This window comes from Arctopsyche grandis, chromosome 11 (assembly GCF_051622035.1).
Source record: "Arctopsyche grandis isolate Sample6627 chromosome 11, ASM5162203v2, whole genome shotgun sequence".
Lineage (NCBI taxonomy): Eukaryota > Metazoa > Arthropoda > Insecta > Trichoptera > Hydropsychidae > Arctopsyche > Arctopsyche grandis.
In genome coordinates this window covers 9,956,849-9,981,066 of record NC_135365.1, presented here as the reverse complement: position 1 = coordinate 9,981,066, position 24,218 = coordinate 9,956,849, and the positions used below count along the sequence as shown (strand labels likewise).

The 24,218-nt window shown below is 34.0% G+C and overlaps 1 protein-coding gene across 3 annotated transcripts; it reads left to right on the top strand.

Annotated features, from left to right (window-relative positions):
• Positions 1 to 6,088: 6,088 nt before the first annotated feature.
• On the top strand, positions 6,089 to 23,104 carry LOC143919039 (anoctamin-1-like). Of its 3 annotated transcripts, none has more exons than XM_077441217.1 (15): positions 6,089 to 6,479; positions 17,225 to 17,476; positions 17,549 to 17,706; positions 17,780 to 17,948; positions 18,021 to 18,253; positions 19,121 to 19,281; positions 19,758 to 19,990; positions 20,075 to 20,434; positions 20,518 to 20,646; positions 21,482 to 21,602; positions 21,677 to 21,882; positions 21,956 to 22,126; positions 22,194 to 22,307; positions 22,379 to 22,514; positions 22,596 to 23,104. In XM_077441217.1, the coding sequence occupies exons 1-15, from the start codon at positions 6,141 to 6,143 to the stop codon at positions 22,745 to 22,747; spliced, it is 2,934 nt and encodes a 977-aa protein (XP_077297343.1). In that variant the 5' UTR covers positions 6,089 to 6,140; the 3' UTR covers positions 22,748 to 23,104. The 3 variants fall into 3 exon arrangements, with proteins under 3 accessions (XP_077297343.1, XP_077297344.1, XP_077297345.1); XM_077441218.1 differs by having other exon boundaries at positions 6,096 to 6,428; XM_077441219.1 differs by lacking the exon at positions 6,089 to 6,479 and adding an exon at positions 13,208 to 13,538.
• Positions 23,105 to 24,218: the final 1,114 nt, after the last annotated feature.

Genomic DNA, 24,218 nt, shown 5'->3' with positions numbered 1-24,218 from the left:
GGAAGATACGCTTACGGCTAAATAGATTGATTTAATTTTAAGTACACTTTTTTAATTCGGCTGATCCTTTTTTTAGTTTACATATCTAATTTATTGAGAATTACGTACATACAGATAGTGAAAATCTCCCAGACTATGATATTAAAAATCTCCAAGACTATGATATTAAAACTTTTTATATGAATTAATACTTTTATCTTCGATTGTACTGTAATGTAATGCAAAATTAATACGTTTTTATTATTTTCTTGAAAACTTTTATGTTTGTGGATCAAACAGTGTTGAATAATATATTTTTTATCTTCATTCTACATACGTTTGTATGTAGCAATCTATAAAGAATTGCTAGCCAACTCATAAACATATTAACAAATTACTTACTGACTGATTGTATATGTAACATTCATATTGTTATAAAATTCATATTGTATGTACATATGTATATACATATATAAGCATAATTTCTATACATGCACTATTTCCACTCCGATAAGTAAATAAATCATTTTTACAAACCTCTTTTACGTTTCATTATAATACTAGCTTATCGGTTATGGTAATTGGACTATTCGTCACATTGGGGTGGTCACAAAGACAATTTTTGCCATGAAAATCGCGAATACACAATATTTGGCACTCAAGTTCTCGTTACTATGATAGTTATCGTTAGTATGATGGACTTTTCGGCTGCCAGATGTTCCGTTATAGAGATTTTAGTGACTTTGTGACGAGTAATTTGTGACCAGTAATCACCGAACCATCGGTTATATATTTGAATGTACATTAATTTGCATATCGTCTGTACAATTTCTGAATGCAGTTGCTAATTCTGTAATTTTCACGTCTGAAATATACTAACTTACATTAATTTGTATCCTACTGACACATTTAGTTTTGGCTATGAGCCACACGCAGTTCAGAAGATAACCTTCATCATTAAACTTATGATATTACACTTTGATAAAAAAAACCTTGAACGTGAATGAAAATTTCTTCATTTCAGAAAATATATTTTATTGAAATAGCATCAGAGATATCACTCAAGATAAAGTTATCTATTGAAACATTATAAATCATTATGCTCATATTAGTTTTAATTTTTATTAGCTTTACAATCATTGAAGGTTAAAACAATTATAATGTTATTGTTTCGTTTTCTATAATAATAACAATGGAAGATAGCAACAATATAACATTTAAAGAAATCCAATTTACTAATGAAATCCCATCAAACATAAATATAAAGTTATTGTAACATATTAAATTATTCACAAAATAATAATCAGCATTAGTGCAACACGCATAATTTTTTCAGGAACATATCTATGATTAAACGTATAAAAATAGTCAGTCTATTTCGTACTAAACATTAAATTTAAAAAAATGTTTTTTTTAATTTTGAAGACAACCTTCAATTAACATTATTTGGCGTACTAACAATACACCATATGAGTCAAACAAAAAAAATCATTTTTGACTAATTATTATTATTTATCCATTGAATTTTGTCAAACAAAGATAATATTAAGGAAGTAATTAAATTAACTGCAATTTACATTATTTAGGAAATGCATAAAAGAAAGGGTTCGGTGATTACATCCCAAATATGAATCGCTATCAGGATAACCGCCGTTGCGAAAATTATCCACTAGACATATGAACTTTGCATGTTGATACGGACATACGAGTTCGTAACGTCATTTTATGTTTGATAATAATAAAAATTTTGTAAAAAAACATTTGCTGAGCAATATTTGGGCAGTTTTCTAAACGCTAATTTTCCTGTGCGACGTATTAACATGCGACAGGAGCCGCGCACACGTTTCGTAGCGGCAGTTATCCTGGTAGCGATTCACATTTGGGATGTAACCCGTTTACCAAAAGAAAGTGCTAACATGCTAAAGTATATAACACATTTATTTCACGTTCGGGTGCCAGGATTTCCAAATATGTATATATTTGTTGAACGTCAGGCTTGTCAAGAAACTTTTTAATACGCATGCCTAACTGGATTCATCAGTCGATGCATTTCTTAAACTGAATTTTCTAAAATTTATCTCCTAACTGATTAGCATTCGTAAAAGAGAAAACTTATAATATCACCATCGCTATTTTTTTAAATAGCTTTTAAAAAAAATATGGAATCGTATTCTAAGTTCTCATTATTCCTTCTTTTGCATTACAGGTATTCCTCGACTTACGACGGAGATACGTTCCTGAACCTCGGTCGTAAGTCGAATCCGTCGTAAGTCGAGGAATATATTTATATTTTTTTCGGTGATTTTACTTACTTTTATTAATACAGTAATTCAAATGAATTCATATTTAAATTAAAAAAAAATTAAACATCTACATCATCCGTACTTATTAATTATAAGTTATACATCCTCATCACTTATCACAAAGTACAATCCATTTCTTCATCTTCAGTTTGAGATACAGTCGTATGAGTTTTTTTGAAAAACGTATTATTTTGTTTGAACAGTATCCTGTTTTTTTTCTCTATATATTTCTTGGTAGTGTAGGAATCTCGTCATCGTCATCGTCATCGAAACATTCGAGAATATTCCGCAACAACAAACCACATTCCTTGCAGAACTCACACACGTAAACAAGCGGAACGAAACCCAGACGACGCACACCTGCAGTCATTATATTAAACTCAAGCGGAACGCCCCTACCAGTCGAGTGGAACCAAAACGGTCGAAACACGCCGCCACCATTAAACTACATCGAGCGGAACGGCGCCAATCATTCCAGAAAATTCTACCCCTCGACAAAAGCACATTCCTCGCTTACGCATCAACAAACCACCACCATCGATCAGGTGATTCCAGAAACACTATAAAAGGAGGTACAACCCAAACAACGCCAGTCGACCCACAGCAGCAAGCGTCGACACACAGCAGCAGACCAATCAACATCCAGCTCCTGACCTGCCACCACTACACCACGCGGACTTGGAAGATCAACCAGCCGAACGAGCCAGCAACACACTGCCGCATCCAGAGACCTTCTGAACATAGCTGAATGCCGAGCCAGCGACACTCTACCATATCCAGAGACCGCTGAACGACATACTTTTGCCCACAAATATAATACCTTTGTACAACCATAGGCAAACAATAAAACTTTATAAAACTAGCACAACAGTGTTTCGTTAGGCTGGGATACGGTCAACACTTACCTACCCCGCCTACAGTAGCATGCGAGATTTGAAAATATTTCACTGTCTGGGTCCATCATTTCAAACTTTTGTATTCCTTGATTAATTAAATTAAAAGCAGCAGCCATTTCTTTCAATACAAATTTTTTCATGTGATTGTGATTGATTCATTTTCATCAATATCCTCTTCTGCAACCATTTGAGTTTCAAGATCTAATAATTCTGCATTGGTTAGATCTTCTGAATCATTTTTAAGAAGTTGGTTGATGTCTTCGTTATCTACGTCAAATTGTAGACGTTCACTAAATTGTACGATTAGGTTAGTAATATCCTCGACATTTTTTTCTTTTTCGTATATGTAAAGAGAAACGGGTTCAAATTGATTGGTGAGTTTTTTCCATATTCCGTACATACATGCTGAACTTTAACGGCTTTACGATTTTTTTCTTTATCTTTTAAAATAGTGGAGACCGTTGAATGTGACAATTTCAAATTATTTACCAAGTCCATCACTTTTTTACCACTATCATATTGTTTTATCACTTCAAGTTTCATTTCTAAGTCTATCACCTTTCTCTTTTTTTTAACAAGAGTTTCTTTATCAGTCATTATCCCGTTTCTTTATCACACATTATAAATGTTCTTATAAATAAAAATTTGAGCATTAATCAACACCAAATTGAGAAAATAAACACCTTAAAACAATAACGAACAGTTATGTAACAAACGGTAACGACCGTATGAGTTTGCGACTAGTGACGAATCCCAAAGAAATGAGTCATAACTTAATTTTTAAATTTCATTTCTTCCGAAAGAGAATTCCCCGTTTTCATAAGTCACATCCGCTTGAGATTTAACAATCAATTTTTGAAAAATAATTAATTAATAAAAAATATAATATTTTTTTTCGGTCGTAAGTGCGAACCGTCGGAAGTCGAGGACTAACTATATTTTTAAATTTCCACTTATTAAAGAAGTTCTTCATACAACGGACAAAATTGTAAATCATTTGTGTGCCAACATAATTTTTGCACCTGCTGCCAAATTTCGACATCCCTGGTCTATAGTGTATAATAATTATATTTTCTTTTTCACTATTGTTTTTGTTAAGGTCTATGTTCCCACTAGGTTTAGGAAACTAAGAACACATGGCATCTGACTATCTTAAGCTGACCATTGCTATTCCAGGGAAAAAACCCGGCTTATTCCCGGGAATAGCCAGCAGCATAGTTCGGTCGCTAAGCTTCTGCTTAGCGTCGAGAGGCGCCAGGTTCGATCCCATGAGCTGACCTCGATTGAAAAGAATTTTTCTGAGTATATCTGTAGTGCTGCTGGTCAGACTTGGATGTTTGTGCTTCAGGTTGATCGCTTCCTATCAGAGTTTGCCAATTTTTCTGATTTCATTGTTGAAACGGTTCCAGATTAAATTGGCTAAAAACTTTCCTCCCTACTATGTCACCACTATTTGAGTATGATTAATGTACAATAAAATGTATGTAAAATTCCGAGTTTATTTAAAACATATTTTTTAGAAAAGCCCATCCGACGAAAAATCACTTGAATGATGTAGGAATATAACACAACTTGTGCTATTCCGAATCAAAACCAGTGATCTCATATATTTCACAACAATACACAAGTCTTACGGTGGCATCATCATCGCTCCTGTACAAACATGCAGAACACGAGGGCAACGTCCCTTTTGACTATTCCAGAAGAAAGAGTTCATCTTTCGATCGTAAAACGAACGAAATCCAGCAGTGATGTTGTAGGAATCTCGTCATCGTCATCGTCATCGAAACATTCGAGAATATTCCACAACAACAAACCACATTCCTCGCAGAACTCACCACACGTAAACAACACGTGCACTTCTTGGAATCAATCGCCAAAACCTTCGAGACAGTTCCACCCCTCACACTCAAGCGGAACGCCCCTACCAGTCGAGCGGAAACAAAACCAGTCGAAGCACACCTGCAGCCATTATATTAAACTCAAGCGGAACGCCCCTACCAGTCGAGCGGAACCAAAACGGTCGAAACACGCCGCCGACATTAAACTACATCGAGCGGAACGGCGACAATCGTTCCAGAAAAGTCCACCCCATCAACGAAAGCGCATTCCTCGCTTACGCATCAACAACCACCACCATGGGTCAGGTGATTCCAGAAACACTATAAAAGGAGGTACAACCCAAACAACGCCAGTCGACCCACAGCAGCAAGCGTCGACACACAGCAGCAGACCAGTCAACATCCAGCTCCTGACCTGCCACCACTGCACCACGCGGACTTGGAAGATCAACCAGCCGAACGAGCCAGCAACACACTGCCGTATCCAGAGACCTTCCGAACATAGCCGAACAACGAGCCAGCAACACACTGCCGCATCCAGAGACCTTCTGAACATAGCCGAACGACGAGCCAACAACACACTGCCGCATCCAGAGACCTTCTGAACATAGCCGAACGCCGAGCCAACAACACACTGCCGCATCCAGAGACCTTCTGAACATAAACGAATGCCGAGCCAGCGACACTCTATCATATCCAGAGACCGCTGAACGTCATACTTTTGCCCAAATATAATACCTTTGTACAACCATAGGCAAACAATAAAACTTTATAAAACAAGCACAACAGTGTTTCGTTAGGCTGGGATACGGTCAACACACATGTACCCCGCCTACAATGTCATCATGCAACTATGACACTTGACCTGAAGACAAAGACATCTGCACACGGCACTCGAGTGCCAAATATTTTGCGTATTAACGGTTTTAAGGGCAAAAATTGTCTTTGTGGCGACCGCAATGTGACTAATAATCCAATTACCTTTGAAAACATTGCCGGTTTCCGTTTGTGTGAGTATGGCCTCAGTTGCAGGGGCTAGGTGTGTGTGTTGGAGTTCGGGCGTGCCGGCAGCTGTCAAGTGTCAAGTGTGGAATCAGTAGCGCGCGAGTGTTTCGCCCGTGATGAGCTCGAAGAGCTCCGGCTCCTCGGACTTCTCGTTGGCGCGGTCCGAACTGTCTCTGACGTCACGGCCCGACCGCCGCAACCCCGCCCCCTCCTGCCTCACCGTCTACCTGTCAGCCGAAAGTCTGAGGAGCGAATCCACCCCCGAATCCCCCCCTCAAAGCGTGACTCCCACTTCCACGGACTCCAAACCGCCCCTGCTGAACCAGCATCACCAGCACGAAACGCGCGATCGACAACAAGAAGGACACATGGAGGAGAAGCAGCTGATCACGCCCCGCGACAAGGTCTCCACACCCATTAAGCCCGTCATTCTTTACTCACAGTGGAAAAATAGGGTAACCATCCTTTCTCAATGCACTCGCAATTGCACCCTCACTACCATTATTCGATCTCCCTGCTCTGCTCTGATCTGATCTGCCGGTGATGGTTATTCTACTTATCCTAATACGTACCGATGCACTTTTAATAGAGGTCGTCTTGTTTTTGCTATACACACATTGCTCATGCAGTTACAAATAAGGCTTATTGTTATATGACTTTCTAGGTGTGACTCCACTACATACATTATTCCATATGCAAACATTTATATTATGATTTAAACCAAATACATCTTAATTATTTCGTATAAATGATTATAAAGTCGTATGAAATTGATGTTTATTTTGTACATCATAAAACCAAGCTGATAAAATTTATGGGTTTGCTTTTACACTATATATAAAAAAATGATAAACCTCTTCAATTTAACAAAAGTAAGATGACAAATTTTCAAATTGAAAACCAGGATATTTTACAAAAAAAAAAAAGATTTTTTTCTTAATACTTCCATTATTAAAAAACTAACATAAAGAATTCATTTTCTTTAATGCTATTATAAAATTCTACACGGGACTGGTTATAATTATTCTTATCGATTAGCAAACATTTTATTTATTTATTTAAAGTTTAAACCATTGTAGCATTACAGGAATTCCTAGTGCGCCACAATGGTCAAAAATATAAAAGAAAATAAATAATTTAATAATAATAATTTTAAAGTTTTAACATTCAATATTGCGTTTTATCACTGGACCACATATTGTTCATCGAAGAAAAAAGTTCTTCAGCAGATGCATATGTTTTTGGTAAAATAAAGACAATATTTTACTGATTTTCCAATATTTTCGTAAGAGACATCATTTTCGATGAAGGCTTTGTATATTTAAATTAATCTATTGGATAAAACAGTACGAATGGTCACCGTAAACGAGATCAATGTGGAATATAATGACTAATTCAACATTATAAATAACTTATTCAAATTCAACACACTAATATATTGATTGAAATAAGTTTTTCATTTCAAATCGATCCTTTTTCTTTTAATTAAGGTTTTATTTAAAATGAAAATGGGTCAATTTGGAATGAAAAACCTATATCGAAGTACCTTCATGCGAAAGATTATCCACCACTTGAAATAATGTAAACGTTGAATAAAAGATAAATATGTTTTGACTTTAAACTTTGGTTTTTAAAACATTTTTAGATTTTTTATTATAAACTATTACATTTATTATGATTTTTAATATAAAAGGCGCGCATACATATATACACGTGTGATGTTTTTAATTGACGGCGTATTTAAATTTCCACTGTTCATTTGAGGTCAAATTTAACTTGCGGTCAATTTGAGGTCAAATTACATCCTGATTTAACAATTTTACGGACTTTTTGCCATTCATTAGAAATTTAATAAACAAATAAAGATCCGGTTCCTTTGAATTTAAAAATTACTGGACTTGGTCCCAAATGAGTAGCCATAAATTAAAGATTCAAACTGAAATTGAAAAAAAATCATTGAATTATTAATGATTACTGCGATTTATTTAAAAAAAAAAACCGTTTAAAAAATAATAATCTGTTTGCATAAATGACTATTAATTATATGAATATCTAAAGTGGTTTTTATTGCTTCGAAATAATCATAATCGGAAGAAAGTCATATAACGACTAATTGGATTCGAGTACAATATATTAAAACTACAACTTCCGTTTGGCTAATTTTGATAAAATTATTGTATATGTACTTATAATTATGTACGTATACAATGAAAATGTATGTAATATAAAATTTTATTATATTTTGTAACGACTCTGAATCAATCGGCGAAAATTTTTTGATAGTAAATATATATGGTTTGTTGAATGTTTCAAATTATCTTCACATTACTAAATTATGTTGAAGGATTGGCAAACTTTTTGTTTGATAATAAGATTATATAATAATCTAATCAACTGATAAGACATACTAAAACATATATATGTATGTTGTATATACATTTGTTTATTTATAGCAGTCAATCTATCCTTTTTGGTTACAAATTTACAGTATTTCATTCAAAATTATAAAACGAATTAAAACACACTAAAATATTATGGCTTGACTGTTTAGATAAACTATCAGAATTGTTACTTACGTTATGTTTAAACAAATATACACTTTCTAAGATTAGAATTGGAAATTTACTCTTGTTTGCCTTTGGATTCATCCAACTGACCTTCAATACAAATATTATGCAGCTATCATTGTTATCTTGATATTGCTAACATTTATACAGCTACTACTTGTAAGTTTTTATTCAATATTTTCATATTTAAATATTGAAATACATACATAGTTTTATTGACAACATTACTAATTCATCATAAAAAATGTTCACTAAATACATTCATAAAAGAAAAGTTCAATAAATACATCTGAATTTATTTGCTGTTTTATTGAAGATTAAGTTAGTTTAGTCTACCTTTACATGGAAATAATACATATAACTGATAAACGCGTATGATAGATTAAGCTATTTAAAAGCAAATACAAACGGTACTTTATATTATTTAAAGAGTACGCATTAAACTTTCAATATTAAGATTAAGATTAGATTAAGTTGAAACGGAATCAATTTTATGTATGGATAATACATACGTAGATTATTTATTTTTATATGTATTTTTTCCTAGTAGTTATTATGTTTTATAATACTTATGTACATATATTGTAGAAATGTTTAATAGTTATTTAAGTCAAATTGTATATATGTATGTTACAGTCAAAGTGTATTAACTGTTGTATTATATTTTGACTATTTAAAATATGTTTCATCTATCCTATGTAATTATTTCATATGACACAATGAATTTACAATCTGACTGGTCGGAATCGGTCAATATTAGGGAGCTTGCGTTTACCGATAATTAGGTAATTTTTTTTTAATATATTTAACGAAATGCTAATTATTATTATGTACATAAGATTTTTTGTACAGAAAAGGTATGAATGATAATGAATTATTTATAAATGAATATTTTATTAACCCTTTGCCCGCGGCAATAAATTTAGCGAACAAGCCCTGTACGCGGCGCTGCACCTTTTTCACGAATTTGGCAATCGAGTTTTCGAACTTTAATACAGATTTTAATATTTACTCAAGTAACCAGATATGTTAATTAACACATGAAGTATTATTTTAAACAATAAAATACATAATATTTCTCGTAGTTTTGGATTAATTGTCAAATAATCATTCTTCATAATTATATGAAGACGTGACGTCACATAAACGAGGTTTCAGTATGGTATCATAAAAAACTAATTTTTGACTGGTATATATTCATTTTAAGCAAATTGAATAGATGGTATTCAACTCTCAGTAATATATTCAACCAATTTTGAACCTTAAAACAGTTGAAATAGGCGCATATAAGGTTCAAAATCCCGTGGAAAGTTCAGAAATTCTATGGAAGACAGCCGCGCTACAGACTTGTCGCCCAAAGCTTCCATAGAAGACGGCCGCGGGCAAACGGCTAAGGACTAAAAAATATAATGTTTTTATTCATCGTTTATGAAAATAGCAACGAAGAAAATATGATGTATTCAAACTATCGTCCGTTAGTTGTGATCTAATTTTTCTACTAAATGACCCACCTGTTGAGAAGACTTTCTGATTCAACACTTGTTGCTCGAATTGTCATCAGATCATTAAAATCCATTTTTAAATAACTCCCTGGTTAATATTTTTCTTGGAAAAAAGTCATTTCCTTTCTCAAAATCTCTATTTTTCTTCTGGAGATGTTTTTTTCCCAAACTAACTTTTTATTTCTAACTGAAGCCTTTCTTTTTTTGAAATTATGAATATTATTATCATCGAAATATGTAACTGACGTTTCTCTTTTATTATTTACATTATTTCATAGTTATTGGTTGTATTAAAAATATCATATTCATCATCGTCTGATACATGGCAAAACATCAGATTAATGGATTCGTCGTTCCTTTATACGAACAATCAATGTTGCATTAAGTTTGTTACTAAAACAAGTGTTTGCCGCCAGTTTTGTGCGTACATTTTGTGTAGTAGTAGCACTGGGTTGCTAGAAGACAAAATAAAGCAGAAGAATGTGAAAAAACGCTGTAAATATGCTTTGTTGATCTACCAATAAATTACCTAGCTGCTTTTCAGGTCATTTACCGGTAACGGGACTCCCTAGTGAATATGTATTCCGTTTCTTTCATCCACTTTTTGAATATGATTCACAGAACCTGGGCTTCCAATGCGACCTGATTTCGATGTATTTTTTATTCATAGTATTCACTGCTTTTCGTTAAAACGTCACTTAACTAGTGATTTGGGTCAGAAAGTCACATTTTTATTTTGAACACATTCTTAAGGCTATCGTAATATGAATCTCTTTTCCACAATTCGTAATAATAAGTAATATTAACGCATTGTTGAATCCTAAAGCATTCTGTAAACAAAATATAAACTGTCATGGCTAATACACATATAATTACTGGTGAGCATTGGTCAAACTGTTAATTTGTATTCGAATATGAATTACCTAAAAGGCAAGATAAAAAACTGGCAATACACTTTGACGGTAACATATACATACATATGCTGTAATAATAAATAATACGAATGATGATACAAACAACCTGCTTTTGAAGATATATATATCATACCGTACAATCTTCCGATGGATTTGGATCACAAAAATTTTGACCTATACATTTACCTATACCATTTAAAAGGTATAAATGTGAATTTTTAATTCTAGACATCACACAGAAACATACATATAACAACAATTTAACCTTTTAAGTGCTGAAGTCATGTCTGTTAAAAGCCCACCATGCTAAAAATTTCGCCCTCATTTCCAATTAGAATTATTTAGATATCCAATAGAAATCAGGTATAAAAATTGTACTTAATCAAAACAAACCCTAGATAACTACCGTCGGGGACTTCGAGTTTTGTAAAGGTTTGTTTAGACTCTCTAATATATCTTGCAACAATATAAAACAAACAACAGAAGTCTATTAATGATTGTATTTTCCGATACTAGTTCCATCTTCTTCATTGTTGTTAAAATGTAATACTCTTAAAATTAATAAAAATCGACTGCGTGACATGTATTGGGTAAATACCGGTATATTAACCCTTTGAATGCTTACCAACGCCGATCGGCGTTTTGCCAACAAGTCCATGGGCCTAAAAAACGCCTATAAGCGTTGTATTTTGAGCATATACAAATTAAACAAGAATACTACCCGCTAAACCTTTCCAGATAGCATTGAAAAGAAAATGCATTGAACATGGGTCGTGTAATCCGTGTCAATGTTTATAAAGACTGGTTTACACCGGAATTTCTGTATTTATAATCATAGCAGAATTACCCGATGGAAATCACTAACTGTTGAGTATTTTAGATTATGGCTTGGCATTTAGATTGTGAGCATTTCTTTTTAACAACAATGAAGAAGATGAAACTGGTTTTGGAAAAATACATTCATTAATAGACGTCTTTTGTTTATTTTATATTGTTGCAAAATATATTAGACTCTAAATACACCTTTCTTCTTCTTGTTAATGCCTTGTCCGCATCCGGACGTTGGCGACCACCTCGTTGATTATTTGAAGATATCCGCATCGGTCTTCAGCGGCTCGGAACAGCTCTTCGGCGCTCTTATCGGTCCACATGCGCATGTTTCGAAGCCAAGATAACTTTTTCCTACCAATTCATTTTTTTCCTTCTAATTTTCCCCATGGTTATCAAACGGAGAAATTCGTATTTTGGACCACGTATCATGTGTCCGAGGTACTCCATCTTTCTGCGCTTGATGACAGAAACAAGTTCCCTGCCTCTCCTCATCATGCCGAGGACAGCTTCGTTTGATATCTTTTTGGTCCAAGGAATCTTCAGCATACGCCTATAGACCCACATCTCAAAAGCTTCGATGCGGCTGATCATCTTGGTCTTCAGAGTCCACGTCACATCCGTGTAGTAATACTGTCCAGACGTAGCTCTTCGCAAATCTCAACCGCGTATGAAGATTGAGATGCTTGTTTGTAAGCGCCGCGTTTGATGCTTGTTTGTAAGTTTAAATACACCTTTACAAAACTCTAAATCCTCGACGGTAGTTATCTAGGGTTTGTTTGGATAAGCTACAATTTTTATACCGGCTTTCTAAATAATTCTAGTTGGAAACGTTGGCGAAATTTTCAGCGTGGCGGGTTTTCAACAGAAAAGACGTCATCACTCAAAGGGTTGATAACTGAAAAATGCACACAAGCAAGTAATTTTGATACTTATTTAGGAAACAGTCCATTTAAAACTATGCTGAATTTAGTATCAAGATAGTGATAAAAAATGCGTTTTTCCCCAACCGAGTTCACAGACCCATGAAATTTATACACATCCGTACATAAATATATCCACACGTCTTACTCATTACCTATACATATATACTACATCGAACCGCATTTCCAATCTGCCGCCTGCTTTGCTTCTAACAATAACACAAAGGAATCAAGAAAACAACTCATCTGAAGATTCATCCCCACACTACATAGTATGTATGTATATTAACAACAAAAATCATAACCACACCCAAATTAGCGTATAATTTACCAATCGACTCACCCTAAACGTATCATATTAACTCCCTACAGACTCGCAGTGTATAAATATAAAAATATTACAAGCATATCATGTCCGGCTGTGTGGGGAACGACCTCTGGTTATATTTAGTCCAACACCGACAGCCGAACACATCACTTCTCACGCTCTCATCTCGCGCCATATTCAATACAAAGTCTATTTAGCGAATAAGCGAGTCGTTGTGAATTATAATATTTGTCCGAATTGTTACCGTGCGTGTGAATGATTCATTGGTCGAGTCGTTCACGTCTCGCCAACATCCTCTTGTTTGTACTGCGACAAATTTCGTCTATAAAACATGCTTCACGTGAAAAGAGCGTCTCTGTTTGCATTCTGATAGTCAAATATTGTCAAATGAGGTCCACATTGAAAATTCACATCGAGTGAAATCCATCTGTGTAGCCTACAAAGTCATGAAAGTAAGTCTGTGTGATACGTTTTGTTTTCGTGTGCGTTATTAACATTTTGCTTGTGTGATAATGTTTGACCTTATTGGGCGACCTAACAATTGGTTGTGTGTAAAAAGTGTCTCATCGGCGTTTGTACAAGTTTAAGCAATTCAATATAATGTGTATAATTTTCGTCAATTGAAGTTTCACATCAATGGCAGTCCATTGGAATTGATGTATTACATCTGTTGCCGGTGAAATGTGTAGGCGTTCAATTTTTAGCGCGTTTGTTTGTACATAATGGAGTTTTTCTGGCAGATTTAGTTAGCTGCTGTAAAATTAGGGCTGTGCTAAATAGATTTGAACGGTTTTTAAATTTGATAATTGGAAAATTTTAAAGAAAATATGCACTGATCCATTATTAATGTTCGATTAGTGGCAAAGGGATAATGCCTTAAGCGGGCTCTTTTCGCGCGTTCGGGTTCGCGCCTCGCGGCGTCCCCCATGTTTTGTTCCGCGACGAAGGGACGCGTCACGACGACGCACTGTTACACTGTTACAAGTAAAACGCACACACCCCCTTTTCGACTCACACACACGGTGAAAACGTGATTCCTTCGTCGCCGAGCTGTCGAATACCGGTTTGCGACGATCCCCGTTTTTGGCGGAAAACTTCATGTGAAGTGGCGTAGCTACCATTTCGCAGAATGATGCAAAGCATCACGGCCCACGCTCGATTTGAAACAATTTCACCGTACGCCACTGTTATACACTTGCGTATAAGCTAAGTAGGCGTATCAATAACAAATAAGGCGTGGAGCCGCTCGAGTGCGTAAACATTGTAGAAACGAAATCTTACTTTAAAGTTTAGACGAAACCACTTTGGTGTTGAATCGTATATATGAGAATGTTAGTAAATTACGAAATTCTTACGAAGAAATAAAATCAGGAGTGAACAAACTTGCCAGGAAGTGGGGAGAAATTTTTGCATCAGGGCCCAAAATTTCTAGCTACGCCACTGGCGCTAAAGGGTTAGTAAAAAGATTTCACCACACTCATCGAGTCGTGGCGCGATTTTCACGGGCGAGTGAAGAGCTCGCTTTACATACAAACATATATCAAATTTAAATAGTAAACTTTCATTGTTTAGCATTTAAATTGTGTTAAAGGTAAGGGCGAAATAATGCGAAAAAAATGTGGCATGCCTTGCACATATTCATAGCACGCCCAGCACGCACCGTCCCAAAATCACCCCCTGGAGTCTTTTCGGTGATATTTTATCCTTACTTGACAGTGGTCGATAACGGTGAATCCCATATTTGAAGAAATGTAGAAGAAACTCGTTGGTTGCATATAGATATGCATATACGTACGACCTCACAAACATATACATTCTGCACGTGCAACTACACCCGAATTCGGTTTGGGGAACACCCACTGTTTACGGCCACAGCTGGAAGCCAAGGACGTGACGTCCCATACCACTCAGTGTGTTTTCGCCTTAAATGACGCCCGGGGCAAGCACTTTTTTGCGCCCCCCTCCTTTCTTTGTTGTATTTTTCCACTTAAAAATTTTGGACCAAATGTTATATTTTCCCATTGTGCCTTTATTGGGTTGCCCCCGAGTGACATCTATGGTATTAAACTTGTACATATATAAATTTTGAAATCGTTTTCAAATAGTGGTGACATTGTGGGTAGGAACGTTTTTTCCAATTTTGATGAGGAACCGCTTCAACTATGAAATCAGATAAATCAGTAAAATCCTTATAGGAAACGATCGACTTGGAATCGTAAATATCCATGTCTGGCCAGCAGCACTACAGATAATACTCGGAATGAATTCTTTTCAATCGTGGTCAACCCAGGGTTTGAACCCGGCAACCTCTCTAGCATTAAGGTGGCTAGCATTAACGCAACCACCAAGCTATGCTGCTGGCCTAATGATCTCGAATTGTAATAAATACAGTAAATGACAAGAATTCCTGTATTTTATTAATTCGTAGTGTTTCAAGCGTACATACACAAAAAATGTATGCATTTTCTTAAATGCAACTTCCACTTTCACGGTCGTGCTCAATTCTAGCGCCACATTATTGCTTTCAATACCAAGTTTAGAAAGACAGATGGATTACGAATAATAGTCATAAACTTGAAGTTTTTGCCAAATTTTGTCGACGAATTACTTTTCTTTCATAGATATCAATTTTTTCGTTTGATTAATATAAAAAAGGTTCCAAAAAACATTTATACTCACAGCTTAGCTCCTTTGTGTATAACAGCTATGTATGTATGTACTAGGCAGGCCCATTTATAGAGGGTAAAATTAGAAATGATACTCTTTCCATTAGCTGATTACTAGTCCCTCGTAGCTCAATGTGTATATGTAGGTAATTGCGACGAGATCTGATAATCATTTGATGAAATGGATCTAATTTACCGTTTGGTCATCATCTATGATATGTGAGATGTAATGAATTGTTTGATGATAATCAAAAGTATTTATGTAATTTTTACTGTCCCTACTCACATACTCACAATTACTTGAAAGAGATAGAAATATAGGAAGTGACATATTGTTGGGACTGCAGAGGAAATCATTATATCCAATGAATTCCTCCGTCAATAACATTACCGCCATTGTCGATTGGCTTTATGAACTTTTTTTTATGAGATATAATTTTTATAGTTAGCTTTTTCCTTTATGTCGCATGAGAAAATGATCAACATTATATATAGAATAAAAACTGTTGAAATTTAAGTCATTAAAGTAAAAATTGAACATATTCTATTAAAAGTTACGATCTCTCTGCTAAAGCTGAAATCAGGGACGTCATCTCAACAGTTTCCAGGGAGAGAAGAAACTTCCGATTGATATGTTTAAAATTGTTGCAGTTTCTTCAAGCCTAATATTTAGGTGACGAATAATCGATTTGATTAAGAATCATAGTATTTCAAATTATGTGCATGTTACTGACCTGGCCAAATCTAGGGGGGGGAAGGGCGGGAAATGGACTGAACTCCCACATAACATCCCTGACTGAAACAATAATAAAATGGCACCCATTTATTTCCTACATCTCTATGTACAATAATGGATATGATTAATCATTTTTGAAATTTCATTTAATTCTTCTTTATTCAAATTTGACCCATTCGAATTGATTTGTGAATAAAACTTCTGAATGTTGATTTCAGTACACATTTCAACTTTGGATTATCAGATTTTGAATAAGAGTAAATTTGTATATAAAAAATTAACTATTAGTTGCAATATCATATTCGTGCTCAGTGGGCCTGCATTAGTATTAAATTTCCGCTCTGGTGTGTTTTAGTAGTCACCCTGTGTATACATTGAGCATTTGTTCTCAAAAATGATCAATCAACCATGCCCTGTTTGCGTTTTTAGCGTGTCCTTGTGTTGTTATTCTACTATAAATATGTCTTCAAAGTTACATTTTTATTTATGTCTTATTAGCACAATGATTTGAAGTATATTAAACGTGATTTTATATTTAGCATGCTACTCAAAACACTTACTATAATTTATTGCACTTAGTTTCATAATAATATAAGACTCATTTTATGTAATGTTTGAATATTTTACTAATAAAAGTGTGGATGTTTTACTAAATGATTGACACTGTGCGTTAATGCAATTAAATGTATGATATAAATTAACACAATATGCTAAATTTTAATTCGCCTGATTTCAGACGTGGAGACGGTTCAAAGATGGAAAAAGATTGGTCGATTTCGTGCTGGCCTACGATCCTAACGATCATAAAAAACCGTATAAGGATAGGAATCCGATCAAAAGAGAAATATTCGAAACCAATCTGATTGCTCAGGGATTGGAATTAGAAAAGGAAGAGAACCAAAAGATACATTTTGTCAAAATACATGTTCCGAAAGAAGTTCTGTGTCGGTACTGTGAAATCATGAAGATGAAAATGCCAATCAAACAGGTAAAATTTCACATAGATTAACAATTGAACACCGCATTATATATTTTATTACATTTCTTTTATTTATTTCAGATTCCCGGCCAAGAGTACATCGCAGAGCAGGAAGATTTCATCGGCACGGTGAAAACAAAACTCGGCAGATTGACACGGTGCTTAAGATTGGATCCCAAGTATTTCCCTGAAAAGAAATACGAACTTACAGCGGAGTTCAACCGCGATAAAAATTACTTGTAAGTATTCAACAAATAGACAAATACCATAAAATGAGTCTGGAAAACTGATAGCAGTATGACTTTGTTACAGGTTTAATGTAGAAGATGAAAATTTCTTCACCGAGTCCATTAGAATAAGTGTTGTTGCGTTCATACTCGAACGTCAACGATTCAACAATGACCACGATGCATCCTTGGACATTGGAATTGAACGTCTAGTAAATGATGGAGTGTATACGTCCGCTTATCCACTACACGATGTAATCATTTCGCATCAAAGTTAGTTAGGAATATCTGATCGTTGCGTATTTTCAATGCTTTTTTACTTTTAGGGTGACGGCGATGAAGCAGGAAATGAAAGAAATTTACTTCTTACACATTGGGCCCAAATCAGCACGTGGATCAAATATCAACCACTAGATAATATCAAAGAATATTTTGGTGTTAAGTTTGCCCTGTATTTCACGTGGCTCGGGTTTTACACGCACATGCTTATACCGGCATCTGTAATTGGACTTATATGTTTCGCGTTTGGATTGATTACTTTGAACACTAACACTTTAAGGTATTTGATTTGATTTATCTATTCGAAGGTAGTCCGAGCCTTATAAATTTTTCAAAAAATATAATGTAAGGGAAAAACCATAAGTTGTCTATAGTATATATGTATATAGTGGGAAAGTTTTATTTTAAAGCAATAGTTAAGTACGGTTCAACGACAATTGGTGCAATTCCAAAAGGTTCAACGACACAATGTACCCGACAATTGATTCATTGCCAAAAAATACACACGACAAAATATTCAAAAGTCCTCAAGCGTATCGAAAATTTTCGTATTTTAATGAAAAAAGTAACTTTTTACTGTATTATATATATCGCGGATTTCATTGAATTACTTTAAATGTCAGGGCTTCTCAACCATATCCAATATTTTCTTATTTAACACATTCAGCCCGGCGCATGATTTCATACATTTGCCCATGTGGTGACACTGTCACGCGTATCGGCACCCAATTACGCGTGACGGCATTAAATCACTTTATATAATGAGTTGTCCCTAAATCTTTAGAATTTTATAGGAATTTTAGTGTTGGGGTGCTCAATGAAGTGGAACCATAAAATTATAGTCTGCTATAGCACTATCCGCGTGGCCATCGGTGATACACGCCAGGTTGAACGTGTTAAATAGAAAAATTTACTTTTACAGTTGAGAACCCCTGACATTTAAAGGAATTCAATGAAATCCGCGATATACATATATAATACAGTAAAAAGTTACTTTTTCATTTTGAACATTTTGTCGCGTAAACATTTTGGCAGTGAACCAATTGTCTGGTACATTGTGTCATTGAACCAATTGTCGCGTCCCCATGTAAAATTAAAGTAAAAATGAAAATATGTATTTATGTATGAATATGTAAAATTTTTTCAGCAACGATATTTGTAATCCTAATTTAAATATTACCATGTGTCCACAATGTGATTCAATATGTGATTTTTGGAAACTAGAAGAAACTTGTCTTCAAGCGAAAGTTACATATTTATTCGACAATAATTTTACAATTATATTTGCTGTCTTCATGTCGTTTTGGAGTGAGTATAATTTTCATTAAATGAAATATTATTATGTAATAGTCAACCCGTCATATGACGATTGGTGTTCAGGAATTGCAATGCGAGATCATTTAACCAGCAGCATAGCTTGGTGTTTGCGTTAATACCAACCACCGAGAGGCTCCTGGGTTCAAGCCCTGGGTTTACCTCTATTGAAAAGAATTCATTCCGAGTATTATCTGTAGTGCTGCTGGTCAGACTTGGATATTCGATCGTTTCGTATCAGAGTTTGCTAATTTATCTGATTTCATTGTTGAAGCGGTTCCTCATCAAATTGGAAAAACCATCCTACCTACTTATATCATCACTATTTGAATATGATTTCAAATTTATATATGTACAAGTTTAATATCATAGACAACCCGTAATGGCTTGATGTGAAAATATAAATTTATTTAAAAAAATATATGTTATATGTACCATATGTAACATAGAATTTTTTTTTAACATTACAGGCGCATTATATTTAGAGTTATGGAAGCGATATGCTGCGAACATTACCCATAGATGGGGAATGACGGGATATGACAGACAAGCAGAACATCCTAGGCCACAATATCTTGCTAAACTGATAGATTGTCCCAAGCAGAAGAAAAATGTGGTCACGCACGTCTTAGAACCAATTGTGCCATTTTGGACAATTCGATTGCCTTTCACAGTTCTCAGTTTCAGCATGGTTATACTTTTGGTAACTATTTCTACCACTCTTAATGCGATAATTTATTTTATTACATACATCGTTTTCTATCAATATTTTATATGTTCATTGCAGATTTGTATAGTTTGTGCTGCCGTGTTCGGTGTCGTACTTTACCGAATGTCTCAACTGACTTCCGATAGTTTGATTGGTGGCTCTCCACATAAAGCTATATTGATGCCTTGCAGTGCAGCTGTGATCAATTTGTTTTTAATTACATTCCTCAACTACGTTTACGATAAACTCGCTGTTTATCTCACTGAAATGGAATACCGTAGGACACAGTCCGAATTCGACGATAGTCTAACTTTGAAAATTTACTTATTTCAATTTATAAATTACTACTCTTCGATATTTTACATTGCATTTCTAAAGGGAAAATTCGTTGGATATCCAGCGAAATACAACAGAATTCTCGGTTATCGACAGGAAGAGGTTAGAACATTTTTTATCATCAATCAATATATAAATTTAAATTTATTATAGAAATATGACCTCACTTTCAATTTCAATTTTAGTGCAGTCCCGGAGGATGCTTCCTAGAATTATTCATTCAACTAGCTATAATCATGATTGGAAAACAAGCGGTTTCTTCTATAATGGAAATTTTGATACCATTTTTAATGAATTGGATCACAAAGTTTGTGGTAAATATGAAGTATTATTTTTTATTTTTCACAGCATAATATGAACTTCCAGATTACTAATGATGATCAATTAAACTGATGTTGCCATAATTTACAATTTCGGCCACTTCAATTATCATTCCGTACTTACCATCTTAAGTAGGGTTATCAGACTTCCTGATTAATCAGGATTGTCACCGATTTAGGTGTCCCGAACAAACCATTCGGAACGCTTAACTCAGAATTTAAAAATGTATAAGCATGAAGTATAATTTATACATAAAATGTCAATATCTAGTACACACTACAGCGATATTCAACTTTTTGTCTCTCTTTTACACAATTTGGAGATGTGCTTATAGAATGGAGACAAGAAGTATGTACCAGACATACATAAATAGATCAATTCATCGTGAATCAATAATCACAAAGTTCCATCTAAATCAATAACCTATCAGTTAATATTGACAAAAAGAAAATACTTTTAGAAATATAGTAAAACGTGAACCTTTTAACAAAAGATAGTCAAGGTTGATTATAATTTACATATGATTGTCATGTTTTATTAGATCTGAAAAACGCATTTTTTTTTTTGATTTTTAAATGCTTTTTATTATTACGAAATTATGTTCACAATACATCTTATATCTATTTTAATAGCTACTGATCTACTGATCATTTTCTATTTTACAATTTTAATTTAATTTGGTTAGTAATTACAGTATTATATTATTCTAATGTTAATCTAAAGCATAATAGGAAAAAGAGCTCAAAAACCTATTTACAATCCTTATGAAAAACGCATGAATTATTGTGACAATATAGAAAATACTTAACATATTCGTTTTTTCGTTAGGGAACTAGAGATGAGGCTGAAACTGATGAAAACGACATCCTATCATACAATCAGTGGACTGAAGATTATAAACTCATTGATTTCGGTCCAAGGGGACTCTTCGATGAATATTTAGAAATGAGTATGTTTACATCATTATACTGTGGTATTATTTTGTATAATATCATTATATTAATTTTTGGTTATCTATTTTAGTTTTGCAATATGGTTTTGTAACATTGTTCGTATCGGCATTTCCACTGGCGCCATTTTTCGCACTATTAAACAATGTTCTCGAGATGAGATTGGATGCGAAAAAGTTCCTAAAATACTATAAACGTCCAGTTCCATGCCGAGTTCGCAACATCGGTGTTTGGTTTAGCATTATGGATGTTCTCGGGAAACTCTCCGTCATCTCGAACGTGAGTGATTTATTTCATATTTGAATAAGTATTACCTTCAATGCTATTTACATTCTTATTTATTAACTTTCAGGCTTTCATGATAGCCTTTTCGTCCAATTTTATCCCTCGTCTGGTGTATATTATTGTAGTGAGTGAGACTAACGATGACATTGGTTTCCTGGATCACTCTCTAGCCTTTTTCGACACTGCCGATTTTCAAACAAGAAGTGCACCCATTAGTTCAATATTTTCCAACATTACGGTGAGTTCTTATTTTAAAGCACTCTTATTGAAAGTGTTTCAACTGCTCAAGAAAAATTTTATTACAGACTTGCCGATATCCTGAATATAGGAATCCCTATTGGGAAAGTAAGAAATATAAGCGTCCTGAAATATATTGGCATATTTTAGCAGCACGTCTTGCATTCATCGTCGTCTTCCAAGTATGATATTTTACGGATATACGTACATATATGAATTTAATTTTTAAACTAAATACATTTTTTCTTAATAGAATGTTGTCAGTTGTGTGATGATGGCCGTACAGTGGGCTATACCGGACATGTCTCTCGAACTGCGTGATCAAATCAAGAGAGAATCTTACCTCACCAGTGATATTATCATCCAACAGGAAACTTTTAAATCAAGAGGTCTTAACATTTTACATTTTATATCATTTCATCGAGTCAAAACTAATAAAACATTATATATTTGTAATAATTTTGTCTTAGGTGGACTCTTAGATGCTCATATGGCTAGTTGTCATGCACACGAAGGAGACGACTGTCTACATTGTCGTACGAATAAACAAAGTACTGGGAGTTTCCTAGATAATGAAAAGAAACATCTCGGGAATCAATATATTAGTGAAACGGGAGTGTAGAATTAAAAATTCAGACTATTTTGTCTTCTTTTTGATATTTCTCATTGATATTTCTTGTATTTTAGACTCGATTTAAATGTAAACGTACATTTAATTTCTTATTTCATATACATGCATACTCATATGACTCGAATTTTTAGTTGAAATGTTATTTATGCGGTTTTTTTTGTTGTTGTCAGGGTGTCATAGTATTTATATAATATAGAATACTACCTCATGTGTACTTAATAACGACGAAATCATATAAAAATATTTGAATCATTTATGCCTTTATATATATACAATATATTTGTATAAAGATTTGCAACTATCTTTTCAAATACGTTAACCATTTGCCCGTGACCGTCTTCCATGGAAGCTTTGCGCGACAAGTCTGTAGCGCGGCTGTCTTCCATAGAATTTCTGAACTTTGCATGGGATTTTAAGCCTTATATGCGCCTATTTCAACTGTTTTAAGATTCAAAATTGGTTGAATATATTACTGAGAGTTGAATGCCATCTATTCAATTTGCTTAAAATGAATATATACCAGTCAAAATTAGTTTTTTTTGTGGAACCATACTGAAACCTCGTTTATGTGACGTCACGTCTGTTGAACAATGGCGACGATACGTCTCAATTGTATAAAGAATGATTATTTGACAATTAAGCCAAAACTACAAGATATATTATGTATTTTATTGTTTAAAATAATACTTCAGGTGCTAATTAACATATCTGGTTACTTGAGTAAATATTAAAATCTGTATTTAATGTCGAAAACTCGATTGCCAAATTCGCGAAAAAGGTGCCGCCGCGTACAGGGCTTGTTCGCTATATTTATTGCCATGGGCAAAGGGTTAATATTATATGTTAGCATATATAAATATAATTTTTTTACTTGTTTTGGCTTTGTAACTGATATTTATAAGTTCAAATCCGTGATTATCTTTGCTCCTTGCTTCGATCGGTCCAATTTTCCTCGCCGGAAAAATCTATTATACATATAAAAAAGACATCAATTACAGACTATGGTAAAAAATCTGACATGGACATTGTTAACGATATCATAATTATTTAAATTATTTATTTTTTATTGTATTTGAAATTTCTTTCATATTAAAACCACACACGAAACAATCGAACAATTATTTATTTTAAAAATGAATTAAAATTGACATTCCATTGATCGAAATGCATTTTGAATCTTGACAAATATAATTAAATATCATAATTCTAATACTTAAGTGGCATAGACTGCCATTACGCGCCTTATATCATAATTAAATTAGAGATGAATTGTATTCTTAAAGTCATTTCATATATACATATATACATAATCTGCCTATTTTTAAGTTCATAAGCCAATAATTCTCCGTGTACAAAATATATCGGTCCAAATATACATTTATTCATTTAACATTTGTACAAACAAACAGTTGTTCACATTCAATGTGAACGAAAAACTAAGTGTTATTTAATATTGTTAAAT